This window comes from Leguminivora glycinivorella, chromosome 11, assembly GCF_023078275.1.
Source record: "Leguminivora glycinivorella isolate SPB_JAAS2020 chromosome 11, LegGlyc_1.1, whole genome shotgun sequence".
NCBI lineage: Eukaryota > Metazoa > Arthropoda > Insecta > Lepidoptera > Tortricidae > Leguminivora > Leguminivora glycinivorella.
Window position 1 is genome coordinate 15,761,474 of NC_062981.1, and position 14,540 is coordinate 15,776,013.

At 32.4% G+C, this 14,540-nt stretch overlaps 2 protein-coding genes and 1 non-coding gene across 3 annotated transcripts; 1 reads left to right on the top strand and 2 right to left on the bottom strand.

The window, feature by feature from the left end:
- Positions 1-1,252: 1,252 nt before the first annotated feature.
- Positions 1,253-2,980, bottom strand: LOC125230834 (early boundary activity protein 1-like). The gene is made up of 6 exons (XM_048136063.1): positions 2,898-2,980; positions 2,455-2,712; positions 2,047-2,160; positions 1,785-1,897; positions 1,514-1,657; positions 1,253-1,417 (listed from the first exon to the last, which is right to left on the bottom strand). Exons 2-6 carry the CDS (start codon positions 2,647-2,649, stop codon positions 1,297-1,299), a joined length of 687 nt encoding a protein of 228 aa, XP_047992020.1. The 5' UTR covers positions 2,650-2,712; positions 2,898-2,980; the 3' UTR covers positions 1,253-1,296.
- Positions 2,981-6,485: 3,505 nt separating this feature from the next.
- Positions 6,486-6,557, top strand: Trnat-cgu. The gene has a single exon. It is a non-coding gene; the product is annotated as a tRNA-Thr (tRNA).
- A 1,379-nt stretch (positions 6,558-7,936) lies between these two features.
- LOC125230795 (protein insensitive-like) lies at positions 7,937-9,674 on the bottom strand. Its single transcript, XM_048136012.1, has 4 exons — positions 9,309-9,674; positions 9,041-9,153; positions 8,770-8,913; positions 7,937-8,661 (listed from the first exon to the last, which is right to left on the bottom strand). Exons 1-4 carry the CDS (start codon positions 9,426-9,428, stop codon positions 8,544-8,546), a joined length of 495 nt encoding a protein of 164 aa, XP_047991969.1. The 5' UTR covers positions 9,429-9,674; the 3' UTR covers positions 7,937-8,543.
- Between the last annotated feature and the right edge of the window lie 4,866 nt (positions 9,675-14,540).

Below are 14,540 nucleotides of genomic sequence, written 5' to 3' on the forward strand. Positions count from 1 at the left end.
ACATTAAATCCTTCTGAAGCGCAAGTTAGAATCAAATTAAAAGCTTGTGAAAAATGTACAATAAATAAGATTTTTTAGTTATTTACCAGAAAAGTGGATAAGGTTAGAACTTTGACCCGGCTACACACAACGAGCTGCTACCAGAATAACCTAACCATAAAAATTAAAATTTTGAAAAAAAAAACCCCCCCGACCGACTAACACTAATTATCTAATCCCTCTAATATTTCTAAGGCAAGTAGGCCTTGATGTTACAAACATAACAAAAGATTTTTAACCTGCACTTAGCTTTTCATTCCACAGGTACAACACCTAGGTACAACATTTTTTATTGGTAATGTAAATTATTTTCGAGATACTTTTACTTTAGTCATAAGCAGAATGCCATGCATTGTTTCCTAAAAATGACGACAATATCATCAGTTCATCACATGGGGTGGAATGAAACAAGTTTGATAATTGTAGTGCCCACAAATTTATTTATAATTGTTAATTAATTTATTATTTAATTAAATATACATGTTACACTATACAACAATTTCTTGATCTAATATAATAATTAATTACAGTGTAAAGACAAAATAAAATTGTAAAAATAACCTTAAGTAACATGCAGCAAAAACAGTCAAACTTTAATTCTAGAAAAGTACTTACAATTAATAACAACTACTATGCTACGTAATTTCGTAGACTTATGAAAAATAAGAATATATAAATATATCACACGCGTTATACTTGATTTTGGCCATTAAACTCGAAAGCGATATTGTACCTATACGAAATTATACAAAATAAATTAAGTAGTTGAAATTATCTTACAGTAAAACTAATTAAAACATACCTTATGGTAAATTACTAATCATTAATGAAAACTACTACGCTACCTAATATCGTAGATTTAAATTATTATATGATAGAAATTTATATATATGTATCGCATGTCTTCATTTTAATTAAGTACCCTTTAAAGTCAGGCAATCTTATTGATTTAAAAGAAACATACACATAAAATTGCAAATATTTATAAATTATTATTCGTTATATGAATACAATTTGAGATAGATAATCAAATATACTAAGCTAATTGCACTGGGATTGCATAATTTTCTTAAAATTAAATGTAAAATTTATAAGCTACATTACAGCTAGTTAGTTCATCCCTATATTCTAAGTTCGTTAAAAATATAAAACTTTTAGTACAATAATAAAGTTTTTGCTTTCTTAAATAAAAAAACTACAAAGGTTTAAGTAGGTAGGTTGAATGTTTAGTTCATGTTATCTAAACAAGAAGAAGTTTCATTTATCATTATGCGGCGATGGAGGAAAGTTTTCTTGGTTCGAAAGGCGTTTCTTTTTATTTTTTTGACGATTGCGGTACATTTTGCTCTCATCAGCACATTTCGTAGTTATACTCGTTCTAAAAATAAAATAAGCACATCGTAAATATTTTTGTAACATCATATTTTTCGCGTTATGACTATTGGAGTACAATAAATATTTCGGTAGGACTTACCGCACCAAGCTTGCGTTGACCTTTGATTTTTCAACGACAGTCTGCACGATGTCATTGACGAGCTCGGGATTGAGACGTTTCTTCGCAGGTTTTCCCGGGAAGGCAGGAGAAGATTTCCCGGTCAATGAATGAGTCGCTAACTCTCTACAAAAAATTTATAAAATTAGTATAACATAAAATACACAAAAACAAGTAATATTAAAATAATTATAAGTATTATATTATTATACCTCTATATTATACTTATAATATAATGACAAAAAAAAATTACCGGCGTGTAAACACCGAAGTCAACAGTTTCCTTGTCGCACTAGTGTATGATCTCCAATCAATTTGCTTAAGGACCCTGGCTGGTACTGTTGCGTATCCCTCTCCAATCGGCACCTGAATTAAAAAAATGCGAATAGTCAGTAACTATAAATATTCTACATACTTAACTAACAGACACATGAACGGTCAGCTACCGAAGTACAATACGTGGACACATTGTAAATTATTTAAATTTATCAGTGGTATGTGAGATAATTATTTACCGGCTCATTCCCCTTAGGTGTCTTGATGTCATTAATATTTTGCTTGCTTGGCCTGTAATCCTCAGGCTTCCACTCATCCTCAGATGCACCAGTGTCCGAGTTTGGATTATTGGCCTGCATGTATGGAAAAAAAGTGATCAAAGTGGTATTATTTAGTATTTATGACAAATATTTCAATTGATGAATTATTCATAAATATGTATAAGAATAATGACATATTGATTAATGTATTGTTATTAATTATAAATCATCAAGGACAGATATAAAATAAATAATTAAATAAATAAATATAATAGGACATTCTTACACAGATTGACTGAGGCCCACGGTAAGCTCAAGAAGGCTTGTGTTGTGGGTATGAAAACCTGAAGGCAACGATATATATAATTGAAATATTAAATGAATTACCGTAATACAAGAACTCGAGCTTCGCTTATGGTTTCTTCTATGATTTTGTATTAGGGCAGTTTTCTGCTGATTGCTGATTATTCTTTCATCTTCATCGGTAGCAACATCAGCATCTGGTTTTTCAGCCCTAGAAGGAGGTGAACTCTCGAGAGCTTCCTTTAGCTGTTTGCGTAAAGATTTTATTGTCTCACACATATCCGAAATCAATTCATCGCCATCAGTTTGTGTCCCCTGGTCACGTGTCGTTTTGGACTCAGACTAAAATTAATAAGATTAAAAAAATTAACTTTATTAGTTATTAATTACAAATACATGTATGTATACATATATGCATTAGATAAATTTGTATATGTATAAATTAAATCTACGTATTACGCAGGCGTCACATAATAATACATACAAATATATGTTTAAAAGTAATACATATTAAATTTCATTCTTACGAGAGTCTTAGGAGTACGAGGGCAATTCAGAAATAGAGTAGCAGCGCCCTCTATCTCCAACTTCGCACCCCCTGGGGCGCACTGAAGCTGCAGTAAGGCGTGGGCGGCGTTAAGCTCCATGGATGAGTAAGATGCGTGAAACGACTGAACCGACATATTTTACTAAAACAAGATTGGTTAAAGATTAAAGTAAAAACAGTCCTCTTTATTTATAAAAATTTTAAACATTTATTGTAAAAAGTATCGAATTATTAAAAATAAACGATAATTTCATAGAGGAAGTTCATAAAACAGTAAGTTTTACTTATTCACATATTTTAATATATCTATCGCAGAACCATAGTCATATTTCGTGATGTTTTTAATTATGTCCATTTTATATAAGTAAAATTCTTTTCAATATTTCGAAGTCTTCATACAGGTACAAATGAAAATAGAAATTGAGACAACCATTAAAAATTGGTGTTTAGTAGGATTTTCTCAATATTGAAAAATAAAGTAGGAAAAGACCAAGCCGAGTTAGCGGCGATTTTATTAATAGTACAATCTTCGTTTTATGGAATTATATGGGTCTCGTTTAATAACTTTTAAGCCCGGACGCATAACAACAGTAAAATGACATACTCACAAGGGCCTGATACAGACGGACTGAAATTCAACTGTAACATAATATGTATGTATATGGAAACTGCACGCCGACGACTCTGACGTGCAGTCGACCTGCAGTTACTATACCTACAAGTTGCAGTACGACTATATCGGCCCACATAGTAATACCCACAGTCTCACAAGTTCTACACACTTTACCTAACGTACTAAATAACAAATACAATAAATTAACAAATTTCAATTATAAAATTAAATAATAAGTTAAACACAGTAAGAAAATAATACTCACCCAGTAAGATGATTGAGAACAGCACAAACTCTAATGGACAAACTATTTGAAATTCACACTAGCTTTCAAGCAACCCTCTGGTTAAAGACACAGATGTATACTGAATGATCTATGCCAAATTCTTCTTCATGTAAACTCCCTTCCCATTGTTTCAATAAAATACCACTGGTTGAGACTTGAAATTTTAGAGGCTTATTTTTCAAACCAGGTAACAAAGGTTCGTCCATTGATAACCAGATGCACCAATTGTTATAACAGTTTAGTTATAAGATAATCTTTATTGGCCTCTAGCTTTAAACTAATTGTTCGCTATTTGGAAAAGGTAAACGTTTTACCTGGAGTAGTAACTTAACTACCTAGTATAGTATGCTATGTGATTGAAATTGGTATATTTTTCGGCAGCATGTTATTTGTGTTGTTAACAGTGTTTTGCCAGACTTTAGGTATTAGGTAATTAAATAAAGTTGGGTAAATAACTATAATGATTATTATTATGATTTTATTTTAGATACTATTGGGACCTATTAACGGATTGACTGCGTTGAATCATAGGGAGCCTAATATAAATATAATTCGAATATTATACATAGTAGCGATATCTATTAGATTCCTGAAAACTGAAGATATACACTACGCATAGAGAAAGGTAGGTACTTATATGCAGGTGATGTTCCTCGCCCACTTTGTCGAAAAAAAAACTGTACTTTAATGTAGGAATTAACAACATCATTCCAATTAGTTGAAAAAAAAAAAAACGTTAAAAATATGAAACGGGGGATATCAAAATAATAATGATAACCTAACCACAAAATTACAATTTTGAAAAAACCCCCGACCGCGACATAGTAGACCGGTTTTCATGAAACATGGCTAAGAACACTCCCGACTTACTGTTGTTTATTGACTTTATTGATTGAAGTGACATAGAACATCAGTTGGAATACATATTGTGTAAAAAGAAATATAAATTTGAAATATTGATTAGCCAGTAATACAACATACTCCGCCGTAATCAAAATAAAAATTACAAAGTTAAACCTATCCCTTTTACACAACCCTGATGCTTTATACGCGCTAAAGGCTTAGTGAGAACATCAGCCCACATCTCCGAAGTAGGAGTATAAATGACATTAATGGTTTTGTCATTCAATAAATCGCGTATAAAATAAAAACGCGTGTCAATATGCTTGGTTCTATTGTGATGGACTGGATTCAGAGCCAACGTTTGGGCAGACTGTGAGTCATTATAAATCGGTATAGTAGTCAACTCACCTGTGACTTCAAACATCAACCGTCTCAAAAACACAGCATCCTTCGCCGCACTCGTCAAACATAAGAATTCAGCTTCACTTGATGAAAGAGCAGTACTGGATTGCTTCTTACTCTGCCACGAAATAGCTCCGCCGGACATTGAGAAGTAAAATCCAGTATATGAACGACGATCTACAGGACAGTTGGCCCAATCTGCATCTGCATAGCCGTGTAGATTTCCACCTCCTTTCCTGTAAGTAATACCCAAATCGATAGTACCTTTCAGATACTGTAACACTCGTTTTGCGGCAGTCCAATCGGTTCATCCGTTCGGGAGCTACGATGCCACAGACAGACACACACACAGACAGACAGACAGACAGACAAACAGACAGACAGACAGACAGACAGACAGGCAGACAGACAGACAGACAGATAGACAGACAGATAGACAGACAGACAGACAGACAGACAGACAGACAGACAGATAGACAGACAGACAGACGGACAGACAGACAGACACGTCAAACTTATAACACCCCGTCGTTTTTGCGTCAGGGGTTAAAAAGAAAAACATACAAACGCATTGATAACGTCTACATTTTTAGATTTGGAAGTCGGTTTAAAATTGGAAATTATCGCATTATTTAAGTATCTCAATAATTAGTTTCTTAAATTGTTAGGAATAATAACAGACAAATTATATAACTCATAATTATGTTTATTTTCTTTTATTTTTATTAAATTTTTATTGTCTACTTCAAAATTTGTCTTTAACAAATCTCAACAACCGATGAGTATAAAATCGAAGCATATAAGCATACCTAGGATCGGCCCGTCGTCACTGTGTAGTATGACCACCCATGCAAGCTATGGTTACCAACATTAAGAAACAAAAAAATCCTACCGAACTAAAATTACATCTATTGCCATACACTAAGGACTATTATACAATATTTTGATAGCACAAATCTACGTATTTCCTTCAAAACGTCAAACAAACTTCAAATGATCTCGTAAGTGTCGTAACTCGTTGTTGCAATTTTATAAATACTTAATAAAAGAACTATAGTTTATTATTTGCCAGTGTGAATTGTTTCGAAATAATGATTTTTCTTCCCACCCGCCTCCGCTTAATATTCTACTAAAAGACGTTCAAACATACAAACCAATTTATAAGTTCATTAAAAATACAGTGATAAATCTTTAATAACTTAATCATAACAATACTGCAGTGTACTCAGTGACTTATTATAAAATTAAAGACTTGGCTTAAAGGTCTCGTAACCAGTCCATAAAATCTTCAAAAAAAAAATCGTAATCCTGCAAAGGATACGTATAGGAGGTGCAAGCACTAATTGCTCGCTCTGAGTTGGTCAAAGGCGCCTAGCCTTATCAGAGATAACATACACTAGAGAAATTTCGTTGGGTACCGCGGCGGGCGGGTGGTCTAGTGGTGAGGACGTTAGCCGCGTAAGCTGAAGACCCGGGTTCGATTCCCGGCTCGGCCACCAGTGGGCCCTGTCGTTTTTTCTTTCGTGTATGATATCTATTTAAATTTATAATTTATATATAGTAGTGTGACTACTTGAAAAAAGAACAAATCGAAAAATATTCAATAAAATAATTTGATTTGTTCTCTAGTTGTATAGATGGCAGCACCATGTCTTGCGCTATATCGTAATCCTGCAAAGGATACGTATAGGAGGTGCAAGCACTAATTGCTCGCCCTTCCATACTTAATGTTAAACAGTAAAAAGGTAAACCAATCTAGTATATTTTTTTAATAAAATGACTACCTTTTATTAAGAACTTGGAGGAAACTTACAGTTGTAAGTTACCATTACAAATTTGTAAGTACAATATTGTCGTTGTAAACTACAGGCGTTTTTTTACATATTTAAATGTTTATTGGACGGCTTTTACAATGGCTACAATTGTACGTTATCTAATTGTAGGTGTCTTACTTATTTGTAGGTTTTATTGAACAGCACTTGTAGCAAAACTTTACAAATATGTCACTTTTTTACATAATTGTTGAATTGTAATGTTTATTAAATGGGGCCCGATCTAACATGACTTATACTTAGTTTAGTGCCCTATAAACAGTCCAAAATTGCTCGTTTGTATTTAGAACTACAGAAAACATTTTCTTTCTGTAACATTTTTCTATGCTGTCAGTAATATCTATATAAGTATGTATTAAGTTTCCGATAAACCATGTGTACCTATATAATTAATTGTGCTTATAGAATTCACTGCCTTAGCTTCAATCATAGAATCACACAGCATAAGTAGGTTACTACCCCAGGTAAAAAGTTCACCTTTCCAAATTCCAAATAAGCGAATAATTGCTTTAGTGCTAGAGGCCAATAAAGATTGTCTAATTATCTAATCCCTCTAATATTTCTAAGGCAAGTAGGCGTTGATGTTACAAATATAACAAAATAATTTTAACCTGTACTGAGCTTTTCATTCGACATTTACAAGTTGATAGGTACAAATTTTTTTATTGGTAATGTAAATTACTTTACGAGATACTTTTACGTTAGTCATAATCAGAATGCCATGCATTGTCTCCTAAAAATGACGACAATATCATCAGTTCATCGCATGGGGTGGAATGAAACAAGTATGATAACTGTAGTGCCCACAAATTTATTTATAATTGTTAATGAATTTATTATTTAATTAAATATACATATTACACTATACAAAAATTTCTTGATCTAATATAATAATTAAGTACAGTGTAAAGACAAAATAAAATTGTAAAAATAACCTTAGGTAATATGCAGCAAAAACAGTCAAACTTTAATTCTAGAAAAGTACTTACAATTAATAACAACTTCTATGCTACGTAATTTCGTGGACTTATGAAAAATAAGAATATATAAATATATCAGTTGCGTTATACTTGATTTTGGCCATTAAACAAGAAAGAGATATTGTACCTATATGAAATTATACAAAATAAATTGAGTAGTTGAAATAAACTTACAGCAAAAATAAATAAAACATACCAACATCTGGTAAATTACTAATCATTAATGAAAACTACTACGCTACCTAATATCGTAGATTTAAACTATTAGATGATACAAATTGATATATGTATCGCATGTGTTCATTTTAATGAGGTACCCTTTAAAGTCAGGCAATCTTATTGATTTAAAAGAGACATACACATAAAAATGTAAATATTTATAAATTTATAAATTATTATTTATTACATGAATACAATTTAAGATAAATAATCAAATATACTAAGCTAATTGCACTGGGATTCCATAATTTTCTTACAATTAAATGTAAAATTTATAAGTTACAATACAGCTAGTTAGTTCATACTTCATACTTATATTCTAAGTTCGTTAAAAATATAAAACTTTTAGTACAATAATAAAATTCATGCTTTCTTAAATAAAAAAACTACAAAGGTTTAAGTAGGTAGGTTTTATGATATGTTCTTGTTATCTAAACAAGAAGAAGTTTCATTAATCATTATGCGGCGATGGAGGAAAGTTTTCTTGGTTCGACAGGCGTTTATTTTTATTCTTTTGACGACTGCGGTACATTTTGCTCTCATCAGCACATTTCGTAGTTATAGTCGTTCTAAAAATAAAATAAGCACATTAAATATTTTTGTAAAATAAAATATGTAACATTATATTTTTCGCGTTATGACTATTGGAGTACAATAAATATTTCGGTAGGACTTACCGCACCAAGCTTGCGTTGACCTTTGATTTTTCAACGACAATCTGCACGATGTCATTGACGAGCTCGGGATCGAGACGTTTCTTCGCAGGTTTTCCCGGGAAGGCAGGAGAAGATTTCCCGGTCAATGAATGAGTCGCTAACTCTCTACAAAAAATTTATAAAATTAGTATAACATAAAATACACAAAAACAAGTAATATTAAAATAATTATAAGTATTAAATTATTATACCTCTATATTATACTTATAATATAATAACAAAAAAAAGTTACCGGCGTGTAAACACCGAAGTCAACAGTTTCCTTGTCGCACTAGTGTATGATCTCCAATCAATTTGCTTAAGGACCCTGGCTGGCACTGTTGCGTATCCCTCTCCAATCGGCACCTGAATTAAAAAATGCGAATAATCAGTAACTATAAATATTCTACATAATTATTTAACTAACAGACACATGAACAGTCAGCTACCGAAGTACGTGGACACATTCTAAATTATTTAAATTAATGAATTTATCAGTGGTATGTGAGATAATTATTTACCGGCTCATTCCCCTTAGGTGTCTTGATGTCATTAATATTTTGCTTGCTTGGCCTGTAATCCTCAGGCTTCCACTCATCCTCAGATGCACCAGTGCCCGAGTTTGGAGTATTGGCCTGCATGTATGGAAAAAGTGATCAAAGTGGTATTATTTAGTATTTATGACAAATATTTCAATTGATGATTTTATTTCTAAATACATGTGCTCCAAAACAGCGTCGAGCTCATTTCAGTATTACAGGTTTTAGCAAAAGAAGGTATGCGATGCCCATACATTGATTCTTCCTATAATCGCTAACTGCTATAAATCACATAAATACAGTATCTTCCTGTTAACAGCAGTTTTGGAATTGCGCTTGCTATGTGACTTTATACACTTAGCTATATTTTTGGAAATATTGTATAAAAGATTAAAAAGATGTGTTAGACACTCTAGTGTCCGATTTGTAGAATCTCATAGATAGCGAAAATTTTGTAGTATTTGTGGAAGTCATTAAAGTTTCCAGATCGTGTATTTTGCGTCACATAGCACAGCAGGCTTTTCTTATAAAAAATTAGCCTACTCTCTTAAAACTTGGTGGTAATTATGGTAGGTGAGTTTGTAGACAAGTGTAACCACTATAAATGAGACAGAGAGTGTAGTTTCCCTTTTTGTTGAGACTACGTTCGGAAGTACTCACTCTCCGACGCCAAACGAAAACAAAACGTAGTCCGGCTCTGTCGCGCCAATACGCAAGGGCGATAGGGATAGATATCTACTAGCGTTTCGTATCGTGAGCGTTTGTGCCATTCGGCTACGCACCCTGAGACTCTGACCGAATAGTTATTTTTTAATATTTGTGAAAAATAAATCAATTCAATTTGATTTTTAAGATTGACTGTCAGAAATTTATTGATGTTTAGTCTACTGACAAATTTCTTGTAGGTTTCAGTGTGTGTAAACGAATATTATTACAAGCTATCGAATTAAGATAAAGTTATGATAAGTAACTCAAAAAACAGCAAGTTATTTAACGTTGCCTTGAAGTGTTGAGTTAAGACATCGTTTTGTATGAAATTTTGTGTGATAAGATCTATCTATTCTTTCTGGAATCATTTTTTAATAAATTCATGAAAATGAAATGTTTAATAAATGAAAAAAGCTGACTTGAGAAATCACATAAAGTTTAGAATGACAAAGATGTTTTATCTTTTTAGAAAAAATATCTTTTCACCACACCAACAGTTAAAGGCTTATTTTGCTATTCGAAAACAGATAGCAAAATTGCATTTTATCCACAAGAGTGCAAAGTAATTTCATACAAATTTTAACTTAATGTCTTGTCTTAAGCTGGCTGGTAGAATTTACCTATAAATGATGATTTTGAATAACAAATATTAAATAAATTGATGTATTTGATTTATTTCGATGTTTTATAGTCAGTATTTTGTTCGTGTTGGTGTGGTGAAAAATTTTGTGTTTCACTCGGTAGCAAAGTATGTTTAACCTTCGTGCCTTGAAACCCTCGCAACGCTCAGGATTCCACTTTCTGAACCACTCGCTACGCTCGCGGTTCAATACTGGAACCTTTCGCTTGCTATATCAATAATAGCACGTGCGGTTAAACAACTACTTTGCCCCCTTGTAAAACAAATAACTATTGTCATTCTAAATCTATGCCAAAAGGAAAAGGAGGAAAGGATCTGTGCCAAATTCTTCCTCATTTAAACTCCCTTCCCATTGTTTCAATAAAATACCACGATATTCACCACTGGATTGAGACTTGAAATTTTAAAGGCTTATTTTTTTTAAAACAGGTAACAAGGTTGGTCCATTGATAACCAGATGCGCCAATTGTTATAACAGTTTAGTTATAAGATAATCTTTATTGGCCTCTAGCTCGAAACTAATTGTTCGCTATTTGGAAAAGGTAATTTTCTACCTGAAGTAGTAACTTAACTACCTAGTATAGTATGCGATGTGTTTGAAATTGGTTTATTTTTCGGCAGCCTGTTATTTATATTAAGTATAGGTCTGTCATTATACAGGCAGTGTTTAGTTATTTTATTACATAATAAATATATCAACAATAGCTGTTTATGATCCTCATTGAAAATTCCATATTTCTAAAGAAAGTTTTATATCAGAGATATGATAATAAAATATATTTTTGAATAAAACGTGTGTATATAATCAATTATAATTATAAAATTCATTGCCTTTATTTATGTTAAAGAATACCTATTTATAATGTACCGACCGAGGCAAACGTGAATTCAATTTGTTACCTATTTTTAACTGTGACGGACGTTTTGAATTTAATTAGAGGTACTCGACGATATCAGTGCCGATGCCGTGGTAAACTATCTCGATAGAACGTGAAAAATGAAGTAGTACACAAGAACTATAAGTTCTTACGCTAAGTAAGTCTCATATTAATAACGTTTCATTATATACTACGAATCAAACAACCTATGTTATTGTATATATAAATAATAAATAAATATTGGGGGACACCTTACACAGATCAACCTATTAGCCCCAAACTAAGTTAAGCTTGTACTATGGGTGCTAGGCGACGATATACTAACTTATATAGATACATACATATTTATATACATAGAAAACATCCATGACTCAGGAACAAATATCTGTGCTCATCACCAATCGTCATAGTCATAGTACGTACATGAAACTCATAAAAGCGCCCATTCTCCCCATTATGCACAATTCATGCATTAGACCAGTTGAGGTTCCGTACTCGGTTTGCATCACGCAGAATTGATTCTGTACAAAAACGTTTTCGCTGCGCTGTCCGTCCAGCAGGTTGAATCTCATCAACAATAATTGATACGTATAGATCAATGCCATTTTCACGGATTGTAGAATGTTGCATCTGTAACAATGAGAAAGTAGTTCAACAAGCGTCCTATTGTTATGTCCTATTCTATATAATCAGTATAATCGCTGACGGATTACCCATAGGGCAAAAGTAGGAAATGCGACGGGCCCCGTGAACTAACGAATTGTTACACATTTAACTTCCCCCCCAATCATTCATTTATAGTTACTGTATATAACCATACATATTAATACTCGCTATGCTCGTGGTTCGAAATGTGGAATGTTGAGCGTTGCGAGGGTTTCAAGGCACGAAGGTTAAACAAACTTTGCAACCGAATGAAAGCCAACATTTTTCAATACACCAACACGAATAAATACTAAGTATTAAACATAATCAAATCCACCAATCTAAGTATTTCAACTTATGATTAAAAATAAACATATAAATTTAAAAGGTCAATTCTATCGGCCAGCCTAAGGAGCAAAAGGATAAAATGCAATTTTGCTATCAGTTTTCGAACAATCAAGAGTCAGTGTGGTGAAATAGTTATTTTCACCACACCAACTGGTAAAGTCTTTCTTTGCTATTCGAAAACAGATAGTAAAATTGCATTTTATCCACAAGGGGGCAAAGTGATTTCATACAAATTTTAACTCGATGTCTTAATCTGGCTGCTAGATTTCACCTATAAATGATAAATATTGAATAAATTGATGGATTTGATTTAGTTTGATGTTTTATAGTCAGTATTTTGTTCGTGTTGGTGTAGTGAAAAATTTTGTTTCACTCGCGGGTGGCAAAGTTTGTTTAACCTTCGTGCCTTGATGCCCTCGCAACGCTCAAGATTCCACTTTTTGAACCACTCGCTACGCTCGCGGTTCAATATTGGATCTTTCGCTTGCTCAGGTATCAATATTGGCACGTGCGGTTAAACAACTACTTTGCCCCCTTGTAAAACAAATAACTATTGTTATACAAGGGATCAAAGTCGTATTTTAACCGAGTGTGGAATTGCAACACGAACTAGCGAATGGATTCTAGGGTTGAACTACGAGCTAGCGAATGGATTCTATGGTTGAACCACGAGCGAAGCGAGAGGTTCGAAAATAGAATCCTGAGCGAAGCGAGTAGTTCAAAAATAGAATTCTGAGCATAAAGAGTGTCCCAATACACACGAGGTAAAATAACTTTGCATCCCGTGTGGTAACACATAAATTTTCAGCTCACTAACACGAGGACACACGCAGTAAAAACAACTGGAACATAATTTCCACGATGCACCGACCGACAGCACAAAAGTTTCAAAAGTTTCACAAAATTCTATTGGGTGCGTTCCGTTACACGCATTTTGAGATTATGTAATGGAAGAGTCAAAATATAATTTCTTGTACTATTTCTAGTTTTTTATGGTATAAAATTGTTTGATATGAAATTATTTTTTTTCGTTCGCATCACATGATTTGTTAAGACAATTTGAGCACAAGTAGAAAATTGTCGTGTCTGGGACATGCCTTTACAAGAAATTATATTTAAAAAACTAATGACACGTTCGGATTTCAAATATTCTTTGCACTCTTGTGGATAAAATGCTATTTATCTATCTGTTTTTAAAGAATAAAAAAGTCCCTTCCGAGCTAGTGAGGTTAAAACATAATTCACGTTACATTCGGTTGACTCGGTACAGTTTAAATAATATTTAATAATAAAGGACGTATTTAATATGTAGGTACAAGTAATTTATCAATCATTTTATACATATACGCTTCGATTTTATAGACATAGTAGATTGCTCCGAATTTTTTTACGATTAATTTTGAATAGCACATATCACAATAAAAATTTAACCATCAAATAAGTACACTTTTTTAATAATTGTTTTAATAATTGGCGTAAAAACGGGTGCGTTACTATCGATATAACTTTTTTTGATATATTTTTAGTCGTAACAACAAATTATATATACTAAAGCTCCGAATTTTTTTACGATTAATTTTGAATAGCACATATCACAATAAAAATTTAACAATCAAATAAGTACACTTTTTTAATAATTGTTTTAATAATTGGCGTAAAAACGGGTGCGTTACTATCGATATAACTTTTTTTGATATATTTTTAGTCGTAACAACAAATTATATATACTAAACGAATTGTAAAATACTTATTTAATATATTGATAATATTTTCGATTAACATACATTGAGTATAATCCTTATTTTCGATATATTGTATAACATTAAATCCTTCTGAAGCGCAAGTTAGAATCAAATTAAAAGCTTGTGAAAAATGTACAATAAATAAGATTTTTTAGTTATTTACCAGAAAAGTGGATAAGGTTAGAACTTTGACCCGGCTACACACAACGAGCTGCTACCAGAATAACCTAACCATAAAAATTAAAATTTTGAA